The following is a 17016-nucleotide window of genomic DNA, read 5'->3' on the forward strand; positions in this document are numbered from 1 at the left end:
AGTCTATGTGCTACTATAGCCGACAAGAGTATACCAATTAACCAAAATACAAGTTGATTATGCATTTATGCTCTTGTTGGACACAAAGTCTTCTTAACCTTGGCATTATGTTGTATTGTGGGACCTACGTCAAGTGAAGTCAATAATAGAAAATGACATTATTATGCGTTGTAAAATAATTCAGGTGTGTTATTTGTATATCCAGTGCTGTTTAAATTCCTATATGGCTAAATTTGATGAGAACCTAAATAGTGTTTTTGTATTTGTATTGAAAAGATTGGAGACATTATATTAACAATCTCAGCAGTCAGCACATCATCTATTATCGGATGAAATATGAATTATCACCCCCAATTTCTTGTAAGTTATGATTTATGAGTTAAATAATCTTTACTAAAATTGTTCTACCTCCTCGATATTAAAATAAGACGAGAGAAATGTGGAATCAACAAGTGGTTCTTATAACAAACAGGAATTTTTTGAAAAAATATATAATTTTTTAAAAAGAAAAACATAATGTTTTTACAAAAAACACAAAAATTTTATATAAATAAGATAATATGAAGAAGAGAAAGAGAAGAAAAAATGTACTGTGAGATAAAATAAAGGGATAGAAAAAGAAAGATGAAAAAAAATGAAACAGAAAAAAAAAAGGCAAAACAGTAGGAAAGAAAAAAAAATGAAAAGCGAAAAGATGAAAAAAAGAAAAAAAAAAGAATAGTAGAAAAAAGAAAAAAAAGGAAAGAAAAGAAGCTAAATACAGCAGAAGCGAAATAATTGATACAAAATCACAAATTCACTGAACATTTTTCTACTTTAGCACTATAAATTCGAACAAATATTGAAATTTGAACATAAAGTCATAAGGGAAAAGCTCAGTATACAAGCGATTAGGGCTTGTAACTATTACAAGTTTATTAACACCTAATCCACTAAAATGCGTTGCAACTCCTACGTCACTTACACGCGCTATACAAAGATCCCGCGTTTGTATAACTACTAAATTTAAAAGATTTGTTTCCTTCTTTGTTTTCCTTCTTTCCAAATTTCATCGTTCTTCTTCTCGCGCGTCTTCCCCTGGTTTTTCGATCGTTCTTTTCTTCTCCTTTCTCATTGGTTTGTTCTTCGTCATTGACGTTAGTTCTTCTCTCTGTAACTCTAGCTTCGTTTTCTTTTCGATTTTCTGGTTTCTGAAATCAAAGTTTGAACTCGTTTTGAAGATAATAGATGATTCAACCTCAGATTGTCAGCTGAATCTGGGCGAAGTGGAGCACAAATAGGAAGGAAAACGAGATTAAGAATCAATTGATTACATGTAGCAAAGAGGAAAAATGAAACCCTCATAGCAAAGACTCATTTGATAGGAATTGGAATGATTTTCTGCTAAATTTTGGTCTTTTGGACAACAAGTGGCTTTCAGGTAGTGTTGGGTTAAAATCTGCAGCAGAGGTGTAAATTTAATTTTTTATCGGGTGTATTTATAGTCTGTGTTTGGGTGTATTATGCAGATCTCTATGCAGACCGTCATATATGGGTTCCAATCTATTTGGAATTCTGGATCACCACTTCATATTATAGTACCTGTAAATCAGACATTTTGAATACACCAGAGAGAGTTTAATTAATTTTGGTCTTGTGGACAACAAGTGGCTTTCAGGTAGTGTTGGGTTAAAATCTGCAGCAGAGGTGTAAATTTAATTTTTTATCGGGTGTATTTATAGTCTGTGTTTGGGTGTATTATGCAGATCTCTATGCAGACCGTCATATATGGGTTCCAATCTATCTGGATCACCACTTCATATTATAGTACCTATAAATCAGACATTTTGAATACACCAGAGAGAGTTTAATTAATTTTGGTCTTGTGGACAACAAGTGGCTTTCTGGTAGTGTTGGGTTAAAATCTGCAGCAGAGGTGTAAATTTAATTTTTTATCGGGTGTATTTATAGTCTGTGTTTGGGTGTATTATGCAGATCTCTATGCAGACCGTCATATATGGGTTCCAATCTATCTGGATCACCACTTCATATTATAGTACCTATAAATCAGACATTTTGAATACACCAGAGAGAGTTTAATTAATTTTGGTCTTGTGGACAACAAGTGGCTTTCTGGTAGTGTTGGGTTAAAATCTGCAGCAGAGGTGTAAATTTAATTTTTTATCGGGTGTATTTATAGTCTGTGTTTGGGTGTATTATGCAGATCTCTATGCAGACCGTCATATATGGGTTCCAATCTATCTGGATCACCACTTCATATTATAGTACTTATAAATCAGACATTTTGAATACACCAGAGAGAGTTTAATTAATTTTGGTCTTGTGGACAACAAGTGGCTTTCAGGTAGTGTTGGGTTAAAATCTGCAGTAGAGGTGTAAATTTAATTTTTTATCGGGTGTATTTATAGTCGGTGTTTGGGTGTATTATGCAGATCTCTATGCAGACCGTCATATATGGGTTCCAATCTATCTGGATCACCACTTTATATTATAGTACCTGTAAATCAGACATTTTGAATACACCAGATAGAGTTTAATTATGGAAAAAAATTTACTTATAATTGGATCAAATATATTTACACCATGTGTTCAATTTCTTACAAGAGTATATAACAGTTACATTAATCAGTGACAATATCATTAGAATCTATCTGACAAAATGGACTCAATAACAATGAGGATGGCCTGGACAGTCTTATTGCATCACTTCTCCTCGCTCATATTTCTGAATTTCTCACTCAACAGATGGGTTGCACACTTTAGGTCCTTGATTTGCTGTAAACAAAGCAAAATTAGAGTTAGATATATTTCTATTATGAAAAACTGATTTGATCGAAGACATATATTTGTTCTTACATTTTTTTCAGCTTGGTTTCTGCCTGCCATTTTTTCTGAAATGAAAAATACACCCATAGATATCAGTAAGATACACCCATAGATATGAGTCAGATACACCCATAGATATCAGTCAGATATCACTCAAATACACCCAAATGATTACAGAAATACACTCAAAGGATTACAGAAAATACACCCAAACGGTTACAAGAATTCACCCAAACGATTATAGGAATACACCCAAAGGATTTAAGAAAATACACCCAAAATTCGTTGAAGTACATCTTATGCATAATTCAGAACTCTTTCTCTTTCTCCTCCTCATCTTCTGCTACTTCTTCTTCTTCAAAAACGATTTTACCATGAAAAATCGAAAAAAAAGAGAAAACAGAGAGAAAAGACGTAAATGAAGAAGAAGAAAAAGAGGAAAACGAGGAAGAAGAACGTGCAGAAACGAAAGAAAAGGAGAAGAAGAAGAGTAAGAGGAAGAAGAACGTGCAACAAGAAGAAGAAAAAGAATTTTAGAAACCATGAAAATCGAAAAAAAAAAACGAAGAAGAAGAAGAAGAAGAAGAAGAAGAGGAAGAGGAAGAGGAAGAGGAAGAAGGCGAAGACGAAGAAGAAGAAGAAGAGAAGAAGAAGAAGAAGAAGACGAAGAGGAACCGTTTGAGTGGGGCGCGTGTAGTTACGCTCCATTCAAAATGAGTTAATGCGCGTGTTAATAAAGTTTGGGCTGATAACTTGTAAAACTTGTACGGCCTTTTTACTTGTATGTGTATCAGGTCCCAAGTCATAAATACACTTTTAAGTTAGGCATGAAGAATTGCTGGAAAAAAGGCTGGGCTTGCTTGACCCAAGTTGGGAGAAAATGTACGTAAAATATGTGATGTGCGAGCAGTGCACTGACGCGTTTCAATCATCACATTTTTGGATTGTTTATTCGAAAACGAACAACTGCACTCTGCAAGTACATCAGATACGAGAAAGTAGGAACCCACAAAAACCAATGGCCATCAAAGGCATCAATTAGGATTTTCCTGAGTAATTTCATTCACAAGTCAGTAAGTCACGACTCGTAGACTTAACTTAAGTAACTTAACCTACTAACGGTACCATTGATTTTTTTTTTTTTTTTTACATAAAAAAAAGAGTAATTTGTCCAAATAAATAAAGTAGATGAAATTTTTACTCAAATACACAAAACAGAAACATGTTACGTGTATGTGCAATTTTTCATTTCTATGTAATCCGTGGAAAGCAACCATGGTTTCTAATTTCTACATAAACCGTGGCTGCCTAGGACAGATTATGATTGTTTTTTGTTGTGTGTAAACCGTGGCAAGTAGCCACGGATTACGAAGAGAAGAAGGAAGCCATAAACCGTGGCAGGTTCCCACGGTTTATGAAGATGGCTAGATAGTAATAAAACGTTGTGGAAGAAAGAGGGAGAGGGACTGATATACTGATCAGTAGTCAGTACTATCCATTAGAAGAGTTTCAGAATTTGAGTGGAAAAAAAGAAAAAAAAAGATTAATTTTTTTTATATCTTATTCGATAAAAACGTATCTAATATTTCTTATTTTTTTATTAATGATTTTAAAATGATTAAAATGAATAATTAAGCTAAGTTTTTTAGATCTTATTCAATAAAAATATATCTAACATATTAGTTCAAAATATGATCTCTTGTAGGGTTTTAGATGTGTGGGTTAATAATTAAAACCCTTAAGATTTATTTTTTGGATTTTAAAATTAAAATATTTAATTTTACTTAATATAATTTTTGGATGTATATTTAAATGATAATTTTTTAATAATTAAAAATGCTAGAACTAAAACAGAAATTTTAAATTTTAAATTTCAGTTTTATTTAGTTTGTATTTTGAATATGTATTTAATTTTAAAAAGATACTAAATCTATTTAAATGTGTTTATTTCAATTTTTTTTAAATTATTATAATAAAAAACTAAATAAAGGATCACATTTAAAAGATTTCTTAGTCTTCAAAAGTCTCTTTTATCTTAATATTTTACGAATTAAAATGCTTCTGAAAAATCACTAAAGAAAAAAATATATGAATTTAAACTTATGTAAATATGAAGTTGATATACAATATATTTCATATTCAAGTAATAAAGTTTTAAATCAAGAATCCTTTAAAGATTCATTATTTAGTTATTATTTTTATTTTATACACGAGTTTATATTAAATAGAATACTCATCCCAATCCAAAATCAAATTATGTCCCCATTGACAATAAATACGTCATTGGTATTTAAACTTTATAAAAAAAAATTCCATTCCTCAAGGCTTCTATTCTATGTATGTAAAGAAAGTGTAGTTCAACTCATGTATATAGCATGCTAATGGTGCTAACTGCTAATGCAAATAAACTTCAATCAGAATTATGTTCTTTCACACTATATTAAGCAAACAAAATTTAATAGGAGCCCACTCACTCATCATATGATTGAGATTCTGTCTTTTTTTTTTTTTTTTCACTCAAATTCTGAGATTCTTCTAATGGATAGTACTGACTACTGATCAGTATATCAGCCCCTCTCCCTCTCCCTCTCCCTCCCACAACGTTTTATCACTATCTAGCCATCTTCATAAACCGTGGGAGCCTGCCACGGTTTATGGCTTCCTTCTTCCCTTTGTAATCCGTGGCTACTTGCCACGGTTTACACACAACACAAAACAATTATAATCCGTCCTAGGCAGCCACGGTTTATGTAGAAATTAGAAACCGTGGTTGCTTCCCACGGATTACATAGAAATGGAAAATTGTACATGCACGTAACATGTTTCTGTTTTGTGTATTTGAGTAAAGATTTCATCTACTTTATTTATTTGGATAAATTGTCCTAAAAAAAATTTAAAAATATTATGTACACACTAAAATTAGTTATTAAAAATAGTTATATATCATATATTTATATATAGATATATGTGTTATTTAACTCATTTTTAATTTTGTATTGATATTTGATTTTGTTATATACCTAACACGAATAAAGAATATTTTTATTCATAAAAAAAATAATACTACATAACTAATAAAATTGATTATTTTTGGATATTTAACCAATACTATAAATAGTAAATACTAAATTTTAAATTTTAAATTCTATATTTTAATAATATAAAAATAAAATATTAATCAAATATTGACTAATATTAATAACAAATATTAACTGCCTAATACTTCTTTTTATAAAAATTATTAAATGATATTTATAAATCTTAAAAAAAACATTAGATCCATATCTAAAGTAGAAAACAAATATTCTTTGCTTTGAATTATATGTTGGACAGAATACATATTACAAAAAATCATAACGACTAGGATTAGAAAATTTGGAATCTTTTTCGTTTTTAAATATACATAAAATATGTTGCAATCTAGTGAAATATTTCTCTTTTTCAAATAAATTTAAACACATATTGAATTTAAAAATATTTTCAGGAAAATATTTTTTTAATATATCTTTTTTTTATATCTATATTTCAAATTTAAAACATCCATAAGAAAACAACTAATAAACCAAAAAAAGAGAAAAACTAACTACAACAACACTATCATTGCCATCACAATCATACATTATAAGTTGGCTGCGACTCTGGTGGCCGCGATAATGGTGCCTAGCGGTGACTATCGGTTGACTAACCAATAAAATGGTGACAGATAGAGTATGCATTGGTGTCCTTAACTTGTATTAAGTGTCTAAATATAATAACTGTTTTTTATTTACTGCAAAGATATTTTTGTAAATAAGTGATGTCCCAAAAGATAAGAATGTCAATTTGTGAAATGGCTTTGGGAAAGAAATGGTATGGTCGGGGTCCACCGAAAATTGACGAGATGCACAACGGACATCGTTGGACAAAATCAGCTCGAAGTGGGAGAAGGCCACGCTGGTTATGTGTTGAATGTTGTGGCCTTATTCACTATAGCCATGGCTAAAGGTGGAAGTTGATTTTAAACTCAGCAATGTGTTAATGGTTGAAGAAGTGGAAGAATGTGGCACTGGTCCGTCTGCAAAAGGCGTTTGATAGTTTCCTGTACTATAGGATCAGCGTCATTGAGTTTTTCCAGGCTGTTTGAGTATCCGAAGTAGAAGAGAGTAACTGCTGAAAGTGACCGTGGTTGGTGCTCTGAGTTGTTTCCAGGTTGAAGAAGAGTGCTTCCTTTTCTTTGTTATTCCACATGGGTTAAGTTTTTTTTTTTTGTCAAAATAGGTTTGGATTTTGGCTTGCAATTTGTCATTGATGAGTTATTTGTCTAAACAGTTCAGAAGAAGGTTGCCTACGCCGAACACGATCGGACACGAAAGGAGCTGTTTAAGGGGATATTGACGGAGAAAAAATTGTCGGTAAAAATTTTTCACAAAAATGTCACATTGCAAGTATAGTTCTAAACCAACAAATTATCCTCGGTCAATGTTTAAATTGTTTGTCACTCAAGTAAACTCAATAAAATTAACCGAAATATTTAAACATTGGGTCGTCTCTCAAGGAATTGCAGGGAAGTATGTTTATTATCGGTTATGAGATTATATCTTTTTGGGTTTTGAGTTTAATAAGCAAGGAATGCAAATAATAATAAAATAACTAACAACTAAGAAAAGTCCTAGCAAGGGTTGAGAATCAGAATTTCTATCCTCATTATCATTGTCACTTGTGATGGTAATTGCAAATTACTCTCACTTAGTTAACCTCTAGCAATTGAAGGAAAGTCAAGTGAGAAAATCAACTTGAGTTCACAAGTCCTAATCAAAGACTAGAGTTAGTGAAGCTCAAGCCAACTAGCAACTTTCAATCACCAACCAACAAGAGACTTTAACAATTCAAGAGTCTTCAAATTACTCAATCCAAGCTAAGAATACAAAAATCTAATTTAAAATCCAACCAAACATTTTATCAAATACTTGGAAGGCACAAAATAGAAACATAGAAAACTAACAAGACATAGCAAAATCTAAGACTAACAATTGTAAGGGAAAACAATAACAACAAATTAAAGAAAGCAATCATAAATATGGAAACATAAATTGCATTAATATGGATTAAAGAAAACAAGAAGAATTCATAAAATAAATTGACAACATAAAGAAATCAACGAGAGAAATAGATAAACTAAAGTACTAGAACAAATAAAAGTAGAAGAGAAACTAAATTAAAGTAAGGTAGAAATCTGAATTTGAGAAGGAACAAGACTAAAAACCCTAAAACCTAGAGAAAGGAGAGAGCCACTCTCTCTAGAAACTTACATCTAAACCTAAAAATTGTGAATGAATGAAAAGTGAATGATCCCCCCTTCCTACTCCACTCTGTAGCCTCTAATCTGTATTTTCGGGCCTGAAACTAGGTCAAAAGCAGCCCAAAAATCGCCCCTACCGAATTCTATTTAATGCAGCACGTGACGCTCGTCACGCATACGCGTCAGCCACGTGTACGCGTCGCTGGACTTTTCACTGGCCATGCGTAGGCGTCAACCACGCGTACACGTTGTATGTCTGTTGCACTGGTCACGCGTACGCGTCGCCCATGCGTGCGCGTCACTACCAGATTCTGAAATCCTTAATTTCTTGTATTCCTTTCACTTTTGCATGCTTCCTTTCCATCCTCTAAGCCATTCCTGCCCTATAAACCCTGAAAACACTTAACAAACATATCACGACATCGAATTGTAATAAGAGAAGATTAAAATTAGAGAATTTAAGGCTAAAGAAGCATGTTTTCAATCATGGCACAAAATTAGGAAGGAAAATGTAAAACATGCGAATTATATGAATAAGTGTGAGAATAATGGATAAAATCCACTAAATTCAATACAAAATAAACCATAAAATAGTGGTTTATCAGATATCTTTGTATTACTTACTTTTTATTGATGATATTTTTTTATTTTCAATTTTTTCATTTTCTTCTTTCATCTAGTTTTTTATTTATTTTTTCATCAAAACTTCTTGTGTTAATTTAAAAGGTTATGCTACGTGTACATTAAAATCAGTTACTAAAATTAGCTACTAATATAAAATATATGTTGAAATATAAATACACATTAAAAATAAATTAAATCACACATGTATTTATACATAAATACATTGATAGCTGATTTTAGTGGTTGATATTAATTTACAAATAACATTTTTGTAATTTAAATTTTACAAATAATTCCTTTTATTTTTGTATAAGTTTAATTGATTGTTTAGACTAAATACGCACACTCAAAGTTATCATTCTTAATTAGCAGAGTTACCATGCCTCAATATTAGCCACATGCGGTCAAATTTGTTAGTCAATTCACTACGTATTGCATCATTACATATCAACTTGGAATAATCACACAACTAGGCACCATAGATGACACCTTATAAATTTTATAATTTTTATCTATATATAGTAGAACAGTTGTTATTCTTACATAAAATAATTAAATCAGAAAAAGAAGATAAAATAAAAAGATTAGATTAATAAATAGTTGTTATAATATAGATAAATAATTATACTCTATGAAAAATAATACTAGAATCTCTCTTATAAATATATTTTACCTCAAATAATTTTAATAATGAAATTACTATTTTAGAGTAAAAAGACTTTATAGTCTACACATCATGTCTTAAAATGTAAAGACTTAAACTTGGCGTGAATCAAGGTAATCTAATAATGTTGTTCCTAATTTCTCCATCCCAAAAAACAAAAGGAAGAAATGCTATGCGGTGGCTAGTTTTATTTTTTAATTTAATTCAAATAATTGTGATTTGTATTATATCGATTTGAGTCTATTTCTTAATCAATCCGATTCAAACTATTATGATTTTGATTAGATTGATTCATATCTCAATCAAATTTTGAATTTTATAATTTAAAAAGTTTAATTATTAATTTTTTCAAAAATAGAATTACATTTAATCCAAATTTTAATTTTTAAAAATTTTGTAATTTTAAATTGTAAATTTTTTCCAAAATTGAATAAATATCTAATTCAAATCATAATATTTGAATTGAATTGGATTAAAATATAAGTTCAAATCAATTTTAAATCGTTTCAGTCAAATTTGATGGGATTGAAAATAAAACCAAACCTACACATCCGAATACTTACAAATTGTATTGACTTTACCATCTAAATCACAAATCAAACTGCAAACAACCGTGTTTATACTTATTTGCATACTTATTTCGTTTGTGATAATATGAAACATAACAAAGTGTAAAAATATAAATAATTTAGAAATTAAGTGTAAATACAGAATCTAATTTATTTATTTATTAAAAATTTCCCAAAACCTTGGTCCTGTAATGACTTTTTCATGACTCAAGTCACACCATGCAGTGTCATGGAACCATCGCCGTGCCCCTTAGAAGATATTGCGGAAAATTAAGTGTAAATGCAGAATCTAATTTATTGTAATTGTTACCCTTCTTACTTAGGAGATTAATTATCTAATTTCATTGGTGATAATAAATGAATTTTCTTGATATTTCTATCCTACCTTGGTTTACAATCTTACAAACTTCTCAACTAGGGTGTCAGGTTCTATCCACATTGAACTAAACGGGTGTAAGAACCGCCACTGAATTCATGGATATATGAACAACGTCATACAATCCAAATGGCAAATTCGTGTTCTCCATCAATGAAGGTTATCACACATATCTTGGTATAACTTTGACAATAAGGTAAATTACATGTAAAGCTTTACACATGGTTGATTATACATTCCTTTTATCATGGTTGTCATAATTTTCACAATGGATTTTCCATTTTTACTTCCAACCAACCCTAATGACTAGAGGATGTCAGGAATTGGAGGAAGTCGCTTTCACCAATCATCGTCGAGGCTCGCTTGGTGGAAACACATAACAGTACATATAAAAATGAAGAAAGAGACAAGCTCAATGAGCATTGCTCCTGTCTCAATCATATGAGCATGCCTGAGGATTACAGGAATGGCTATACTCCCAACTGCCGATGCACCAGTTAAAAATTTAGCAGCATCTATCCAACTGCAATGTAATATCAGACATTATATGTCATACTTTGGAAACAAACTCAGATATGATATATCATATAAATGAGTAAACAGACATCCGTTGCAAAAGGCAGTGAAAATATAAATCAGAATAGCAAGTGCAAAAAGATATCTGACAATGTTCTATATAAAATCACAGCTTTTTCTGAATGATTAAAGCTGACTGAGATACTAACCCCCCACCATCTCGGCTGATCAGAAAATGAGTGTTTCCACCACCAAAGAATAAGCAAGGCATAGGTACCAGCACATACATAAGAGCTGCAGATACAATGCTCTGGTCATTAACTTCTATTTTTTATTCCAGCTAATAAACAAGAAGTCCTGCTTATAGCTCTCTGACTCACCTGATAACATAGGCCACCAATTGCTGTATATTGCACACGCCTGCCACAGGAAATAGAGAAAATTGTTGAAATTTTAACAGTTGCGGTTCATACAACATGTAACATATAAAAATAAAACATTAAAAACACATGCTATGTGAATACATAATGATCATTTTTTCTGTTCAACCAGATTTATAGGCCATTCCAACATAAAAATCCCACTCAATCCACTCCAAATAGATTTGGTGTCTCCAAGTTTGCGTACACATTAGTAGCTTAGTGCTCAAATTCATTACAATATTCCATCAATGCCATTTGGATGGATCAAAGTTATCAGATATAAATTTTGCTGAAATAAAATGTTCTCCTTTTCTAGCAAATTTGTTTAAAATAAAAACCAATAAAGCACAAATAACCCACCAGCAACACGGCATATGAAATTTAAAAATTTAAAAATACCAAGGTTCAATTGTCACTTGGAAGAGTCAATAACAGAGTGCTAGTTCTTGTAAAAATTGGTTTGATTAGATATGTATTCTCTAAATCCCCTTCATCCTTTATTTATGAAGCATTATTAGAATTTACAACCCTTCTAATTCTATCTCCTGGCTAATCAAACATCTGAACAATTGAAAGATTCTTTCCTCAACTTCCCACCGACCCAACCTATACTTTTGTGAATCAATTCTGTCTTTCCCATGTAAAAGACCTAACCATCTTTGATGTCAAGTGCTTTTAAAAATCAATATGAATATAACCAAACTTGACTCAGAATGAGACAATGATTCAAAAACTCAAAAGTAATAGAACTATGAAACTTTCTGCAAGCATGATGTCTATCCTGCAGAACAAAAACCTTCTAGGCTCACCTGAAATACTTTTCAGGAAGACAGCATCACTTTTTACAGTTTTATTTATGAAGTTTTCACCGAATATTCCAACAAGCATTACTGTTAGTGTGGTGGAATAAGTAGAAGGATACTTTTCTTAAAGATAGAAATATGTCCTGATCAAATATTTAGAATAATCCAACAACAAATAGAATACTCTTCAAAGCATAGTTGTTGACATCGAACCTAAACCGAGAAAATATATTTCTGAAAGTAAACAAAATGCCAGCAGTGAGCCACTACTAAGTTCACTATGAGCATTTAGTATAAGCACAAAAGATAGTCTCACTGTGGAAAGCATACCAGAATCTGTAGCAGAATGCTAGCTGAAAACATAAAAGCCAGCCCAGCAAGGCTGCACATGCAGAAAAAGAAATTAAAGTTAATTGGAGCATTTTGCAAGGTATCATAAACAGAGATCATGGAATTTAGCTTTGAACTTACACTGGAAAGAGAAGGAACAGTCCAAGAACACCAATTTTGTAAGATCAGATAAAATGAAAAAAAAGTCAGTAACATAATTATAGAAAGTTTTCATAGAGGCAAAAAAAGCAAGCACAGAAGATAAGATTATGAAAACTTAGTAGAAACAACTACAGCATGATTTCAGCCAAAGCAATATCATCTCCAAGGTTACAACTTGAAGGATAATTGACAAATAGACAATAATATAAGATGAGTCAGCTGGCACTACATTAAACTCTGCCTACATTATGCATTTGAAAGCCATTATAAAACTTCCTTGTGTGTTCATGCAAATGGATCAAGGACTAAATTTAACCAAGAGTTCAAGAAAATTTAAGATATATACCTCTAAATTATAAAACTCATTCTACATACCCCACTTCTCAAGCAATCACATTATTTTCAATAGGTAACAACATTTTAGATAAAATTGTAAATTAGCAGTATGTTCCTTCCCAAAATGCCATTCCATTATTGGAGACAAGTACGATCCTACTAGTGCTTCATTAGCATCTAATAATTTGATTAATTTCTCCCCTGCAACCTTCCTTTATATTCTCAATTCTTACTTTCAAGCTCAAGATCTAATCAATATTACAAATTATGTGCCATATCCGTGGTTTTCCACTGTATCAATGAAGTGCATTTGACAATTAACATAAGTAACATAAATTTCCCAAATTTGGTCATAGCCTGCACTAATTGAAATTGAAGTTGAAGCTAATGGATATTCCCCCTTTCTCAAAAAGCAAACCTTTCGCCAAAGTTCTCTGTTCCTCGATCAATTTCATTAACCTAACAGAAAGATCACTCTTCTCTCACACTCTAAGTCTGTGTCATACCCCACAATTTTGCGAAAGAACGATGATCTCATACAGGAAATTATATTTCAAAACCCTAAACCGAGATTTAGCTTAATCCAGTAGTTGTAGAGAAACCGTATGCAACGATCGAAAGCGAAATTCGTGAGGGCAGTGAAAGTAAACGTGACCTAATAAAGAGGATCAAAGAGTTTAGAGTAGAAGCTAAAAAATTTGAGAAGACGTACCGTGTACCGTCATCGTCATGCTTCAGATTGGAGCTACCTTTTAACAATTTGTTGTACTCAACTTAACGCCGAAGATGGTTGCAAAGCTGAGTCCTTTGATCCCCCAATTTTAGCCCAGCTTTTCTAAGATAAAATTGGTAAAATTGGGATTATGAAACGTACCATTTATAAACAAAAATGGAGAACTAATTTTTTTCGGCTAGGTTTCTTTTTTTTTTTATTTTTTTTTTATGGTTGAACTTGAACGTGAGATAGGTGATATACTGATATATATTAGAGTAGAGATTCAATTTGATCTTTATCTATTTTTATGAAAGATAAAGTATCTTTTGTTTAAAAAAATTAAACACTTTGATTTTCAACTTTTTATTTTAAGATAATACAATTTTTAATTAAAAAATTGTTAAATAATAACGAAAATTAGTTTTGTGTGAGTTTTATTTATAATTTGTAGAATTTTAAACACTCTATAAAATTCTTTTTAACAATCTAACTAACTATGATTACTACTACCATCATCTTTTTCATGCTTATTATTATTATTATTATTATTATTATTATTATTATTATTGTAACAACCTGGTTTCTGGGTACACGAGATCTTTTTTAAAGAAACAAAATTTTTCAAAAGATCAGTGAAAGAAACATCTCTGCTATATTATCAAGCACCTCAATCTACATCATCATCATGTTATCACTAAGTAAGAACCTCTTTTGAGATAAGCTTGACGACACAGTCGCGAAGAACCTAGTTTTTGAGCCGTATCGGTTAGGAATTTTTTATTCTGGTTTCCGTAATTAGTCTCAGTTTGACTAGGCGGACTCGATTCATGAGAGAAGAGAAATAGTAATATAATATTAGTACTAGAGCTGCTTGAATAATATTATAATATTACCTGGTCTGTTTTAGTTAAAATTACGAGATCGGTTTAACCGGGTTCACAGTCTTCTGATGCAGTCTAATACCAGTACTCTCTTATGACTTTAGCAATAATAATGCCACATAATATGCCTTCTTTTCTCATATTAAACATGTTACTAGTGTCATTTATACTAGTAGCTCAGAAAAAAATTTTTAGAGGTGTTTTTACGTGTGTTTTGATACATCTAGTTTTAGTAATTATACACTTGAGATATTTTAATATTATTTTAATCCACCTCCAAGCCAACCAATCACAACTCTTCCTACACTTCCAAGACCTCCAAGGCTGTCTCATTTCCCCGGCCAAAAATTTGGAGGAGAGAAAAAGAGAGAAAAGTTCTTGGTTCCTGATATTCAAAGCTTGATTTCTTCTGAACTAAAACTCAAATCAAAATTCCAATCCGACCAAAATGATCCTCTCTTCTTTCTCTTCATAACCATGTAACTTATCAAGGCTGAAAATCAGGTGAGATGGCTGTCTCCCTCCCTCTTCAATTCGGTTTTCAAGGAAAACCATGCTAAACATGTGTTTTCTTGATGTTCTTCCTTAGATCTCTTACTTAGCTTGACTTGTGAGCCAAGAATCTTCCATTTCCATCACGTTTAAGGTGAGGAATCCCTTCCTAACATGTTGATTAAGGTTCGGTCAGTTGAGGTTTTATGGATTCAAAGTTGTTCTTGATGTGTTTTAGGAGGAAAAAAGTGCTTAAAGAACACCTTGAAGCATAAATGAATTTGAGGCAGCAAATCAAGGTAGGTTTGGTGAAATTAATCTTGATTAATTGTGTTTGAGTTGTGTGATTGTGATATGGTTTGTTTATGCTTGAAATTGATTGCTTATATGAGTTATTCTTGGTGAAAGTTTGTTGAAATTTTGATAAAATTTGATGATATTGAAGCTATGAAACATGTTCTTGAGTGCAGCTGGAAAAACGAACTCTAGGACTCAAATTGGGATTGATTTTGTGTTGAAATTAAGTGGAAAAAATAGGGCTTTAGTGGCTGCTAATTTATTATGAATTATAGTAAACATCGGTTACCAAAAAGATTGAAAAATGGGTAAAAACAGAGAAAGAATCTGAAGAATTTACGAAGAACACGAAGAACACGAGTGTGATGAAGAACAATGAAGAACACTTTTTAGATCTTAAAAAGGGCAAGGAAGTAATTATTTTGGTGTTTGGGAGGTTATTTTGTAAACATCAAAAGTTAGGGTGGTTAAAGTAAAAATATTAAAAGTTACAGGTAGCAAAAAGTGAATTTATAAAGTTAAAGGTAAAAGGTAAGGTAATTTTAGAAAATTTAATAATAAAATAATAAATAATAATAAAATAATACAGAAAAGGCAATTTTTCGTAGTTTTAGAAAGACAATTTTAAGCGCAGAATCTCATAATTACCTTCATAAAACACTTAGGGAGTGGTAATAACATATCAGTGAGGCAAAGATGAAGGAAAGATAAAAAGTTGAAGAAAAGATAAAAATTGAAGAAAAAGTCGGTAAAGTTTTAATGACAGAAACAAATGGTGATTAATGAACGAACTAGGAGCAACATAGTTAGTATTTGAGTTGCGCCTAGGGTTAGGTATAATATGAAAAGTTAAACTGTTTCAGTATAGACTTAATGAACCTATACTTGGGACAGACTAACTATTCATACTGAAATTTACATAAGCTATAAATACATACATTAAACAGAGTAATCAGAGCAGAGTAAAAAGATAAAGAGAAAAGAGAAATATGATAAAGATATTAGAGAACAAGTAGAGGGCCTGTTGAAAGGTCATTTATTACATTAAGGCAACTCCAGAGATATTTGTATGTTCATCTGCTGCACTGAGGCAATTAGATAGATAGTGGTACGACCACTGAGAATGCTTTCCTAGGATACCTAGCTATAATGCTATGCTGTAAGATAGAGGTTACTTACAGAGGTATCAAGATCAGTGTGCTCTTGTAAGATAGAGGGTGCTTACAGTGAGTGTGTTGTACTCATGTAAGACAGAGGGTGCTTATAGTGAGTGTGTTGTGCTCCTGTAAGACAAAGGTTGCTTATAGTGAGTATGTTGGGCATATATAGGCTAACAAATGCCGCCTGCAAGACAAAGGTTGTTTGCAATGGGTACCCTACATGACAAAGGGTGCTTGCTATGGGTATTGCCAACAGGAAAGCCTTATCCAGACAAAAGTTGCTAGGTAACATCGGGAGCGGGTTAGTAACCGACAGATGAGCTCATTACCTGTGCTAGGGCTAGACACGCATCATACTTGGTTGTGCATTTCCTCTGTTATGATTGTTATATGAATGTATGCTTTCTTTGTTTGTATTTTATTCTCTGTGTCTGTGTTTTATTTTCTTGTATTCATTTGTTTGTGTTCTGCTTTCTGTTTTCTCTAATTTCTCTATTTATTTGTATTTTCTATTTACTGCTTCTCTGTATTTTGCTATTTGTCTGCTATACAACACAGAATTAAT

The 17016-nt window shown here is 31.6% G+C and overlaps 1 protein-coding gene and 1 long non-coding RNA gene across 3 annotated transcripts; both read right to left on the reverse strand.

Annotated features, from left to right (window-relative positions):
• Positions 1-2586: 2586 nt before the first annotated feature.
• On the reverse strand, positions 2587-3043 carry LOC140179824 (uncharacterized). The gene is made up of 2 exons (XR_011873651.1): positions 2857-3043; positions 2587-2775 (listed from the first exon to the last, which is right to left on the reverse strand). It is a non-coding gene; the product is annotated as an uncharacterized lncRNA (long non-coding RNA).
• A 7370-nt stretch (positions 3044-10413) lies between these two features.
• On the reverse strand, positions 10414-13953 carry LOC112754548 (vacuolar protein sorting-associated protein 55 homolog). 2 transcript variants are annotated; one of them, XM_025802219.2, is made up of 5 exons: positions 13619-13953; positions 12409-12460; positions 11234-11273; positions 11063-11147; positions 10414-10860 (listed from the first exon to the last, which is right to left on the reverse strand). In XM_025802219.2, the coding sequence occupies exons 2-5, from the start codon at positions 12439-12441 to the stop codon at positions 10677-10679; spliced, it is 342 nt and encodes a 113-aa protein (XP_025658004.1). In that variant the 5' UTR covers positions 12442-12460; positions 13619-13953; the 3' UTR covers positions 10414-10676. The 2 variants fall into 2 exon arrangements, with proteins under 2 accessions (XP_025658004.1, XP_025658005.1); XM_025802220.3 differs by having other exon boundaries at positions 12550-13898.
• Positions 13954-17016: the final 3063 nt, after the last annotated feature.

This window comes from Arachis hypogaea, chromosome 16 (assembly GCF_003086295.3).
Source record: "Arachis hypogaea cultivar Tifrunner chromosome 16, arahy.Tifrunner.gnm2.J5K5, whole genome shotgun sequence".
Classification (NCBI taxonomy): domain Eukaryota; kingdom Viridiplantae; phylum Streptophyta; class Magnoliopsida; order Fabales; family Fabaceae; genus Arachis; species Arachis hypogaea.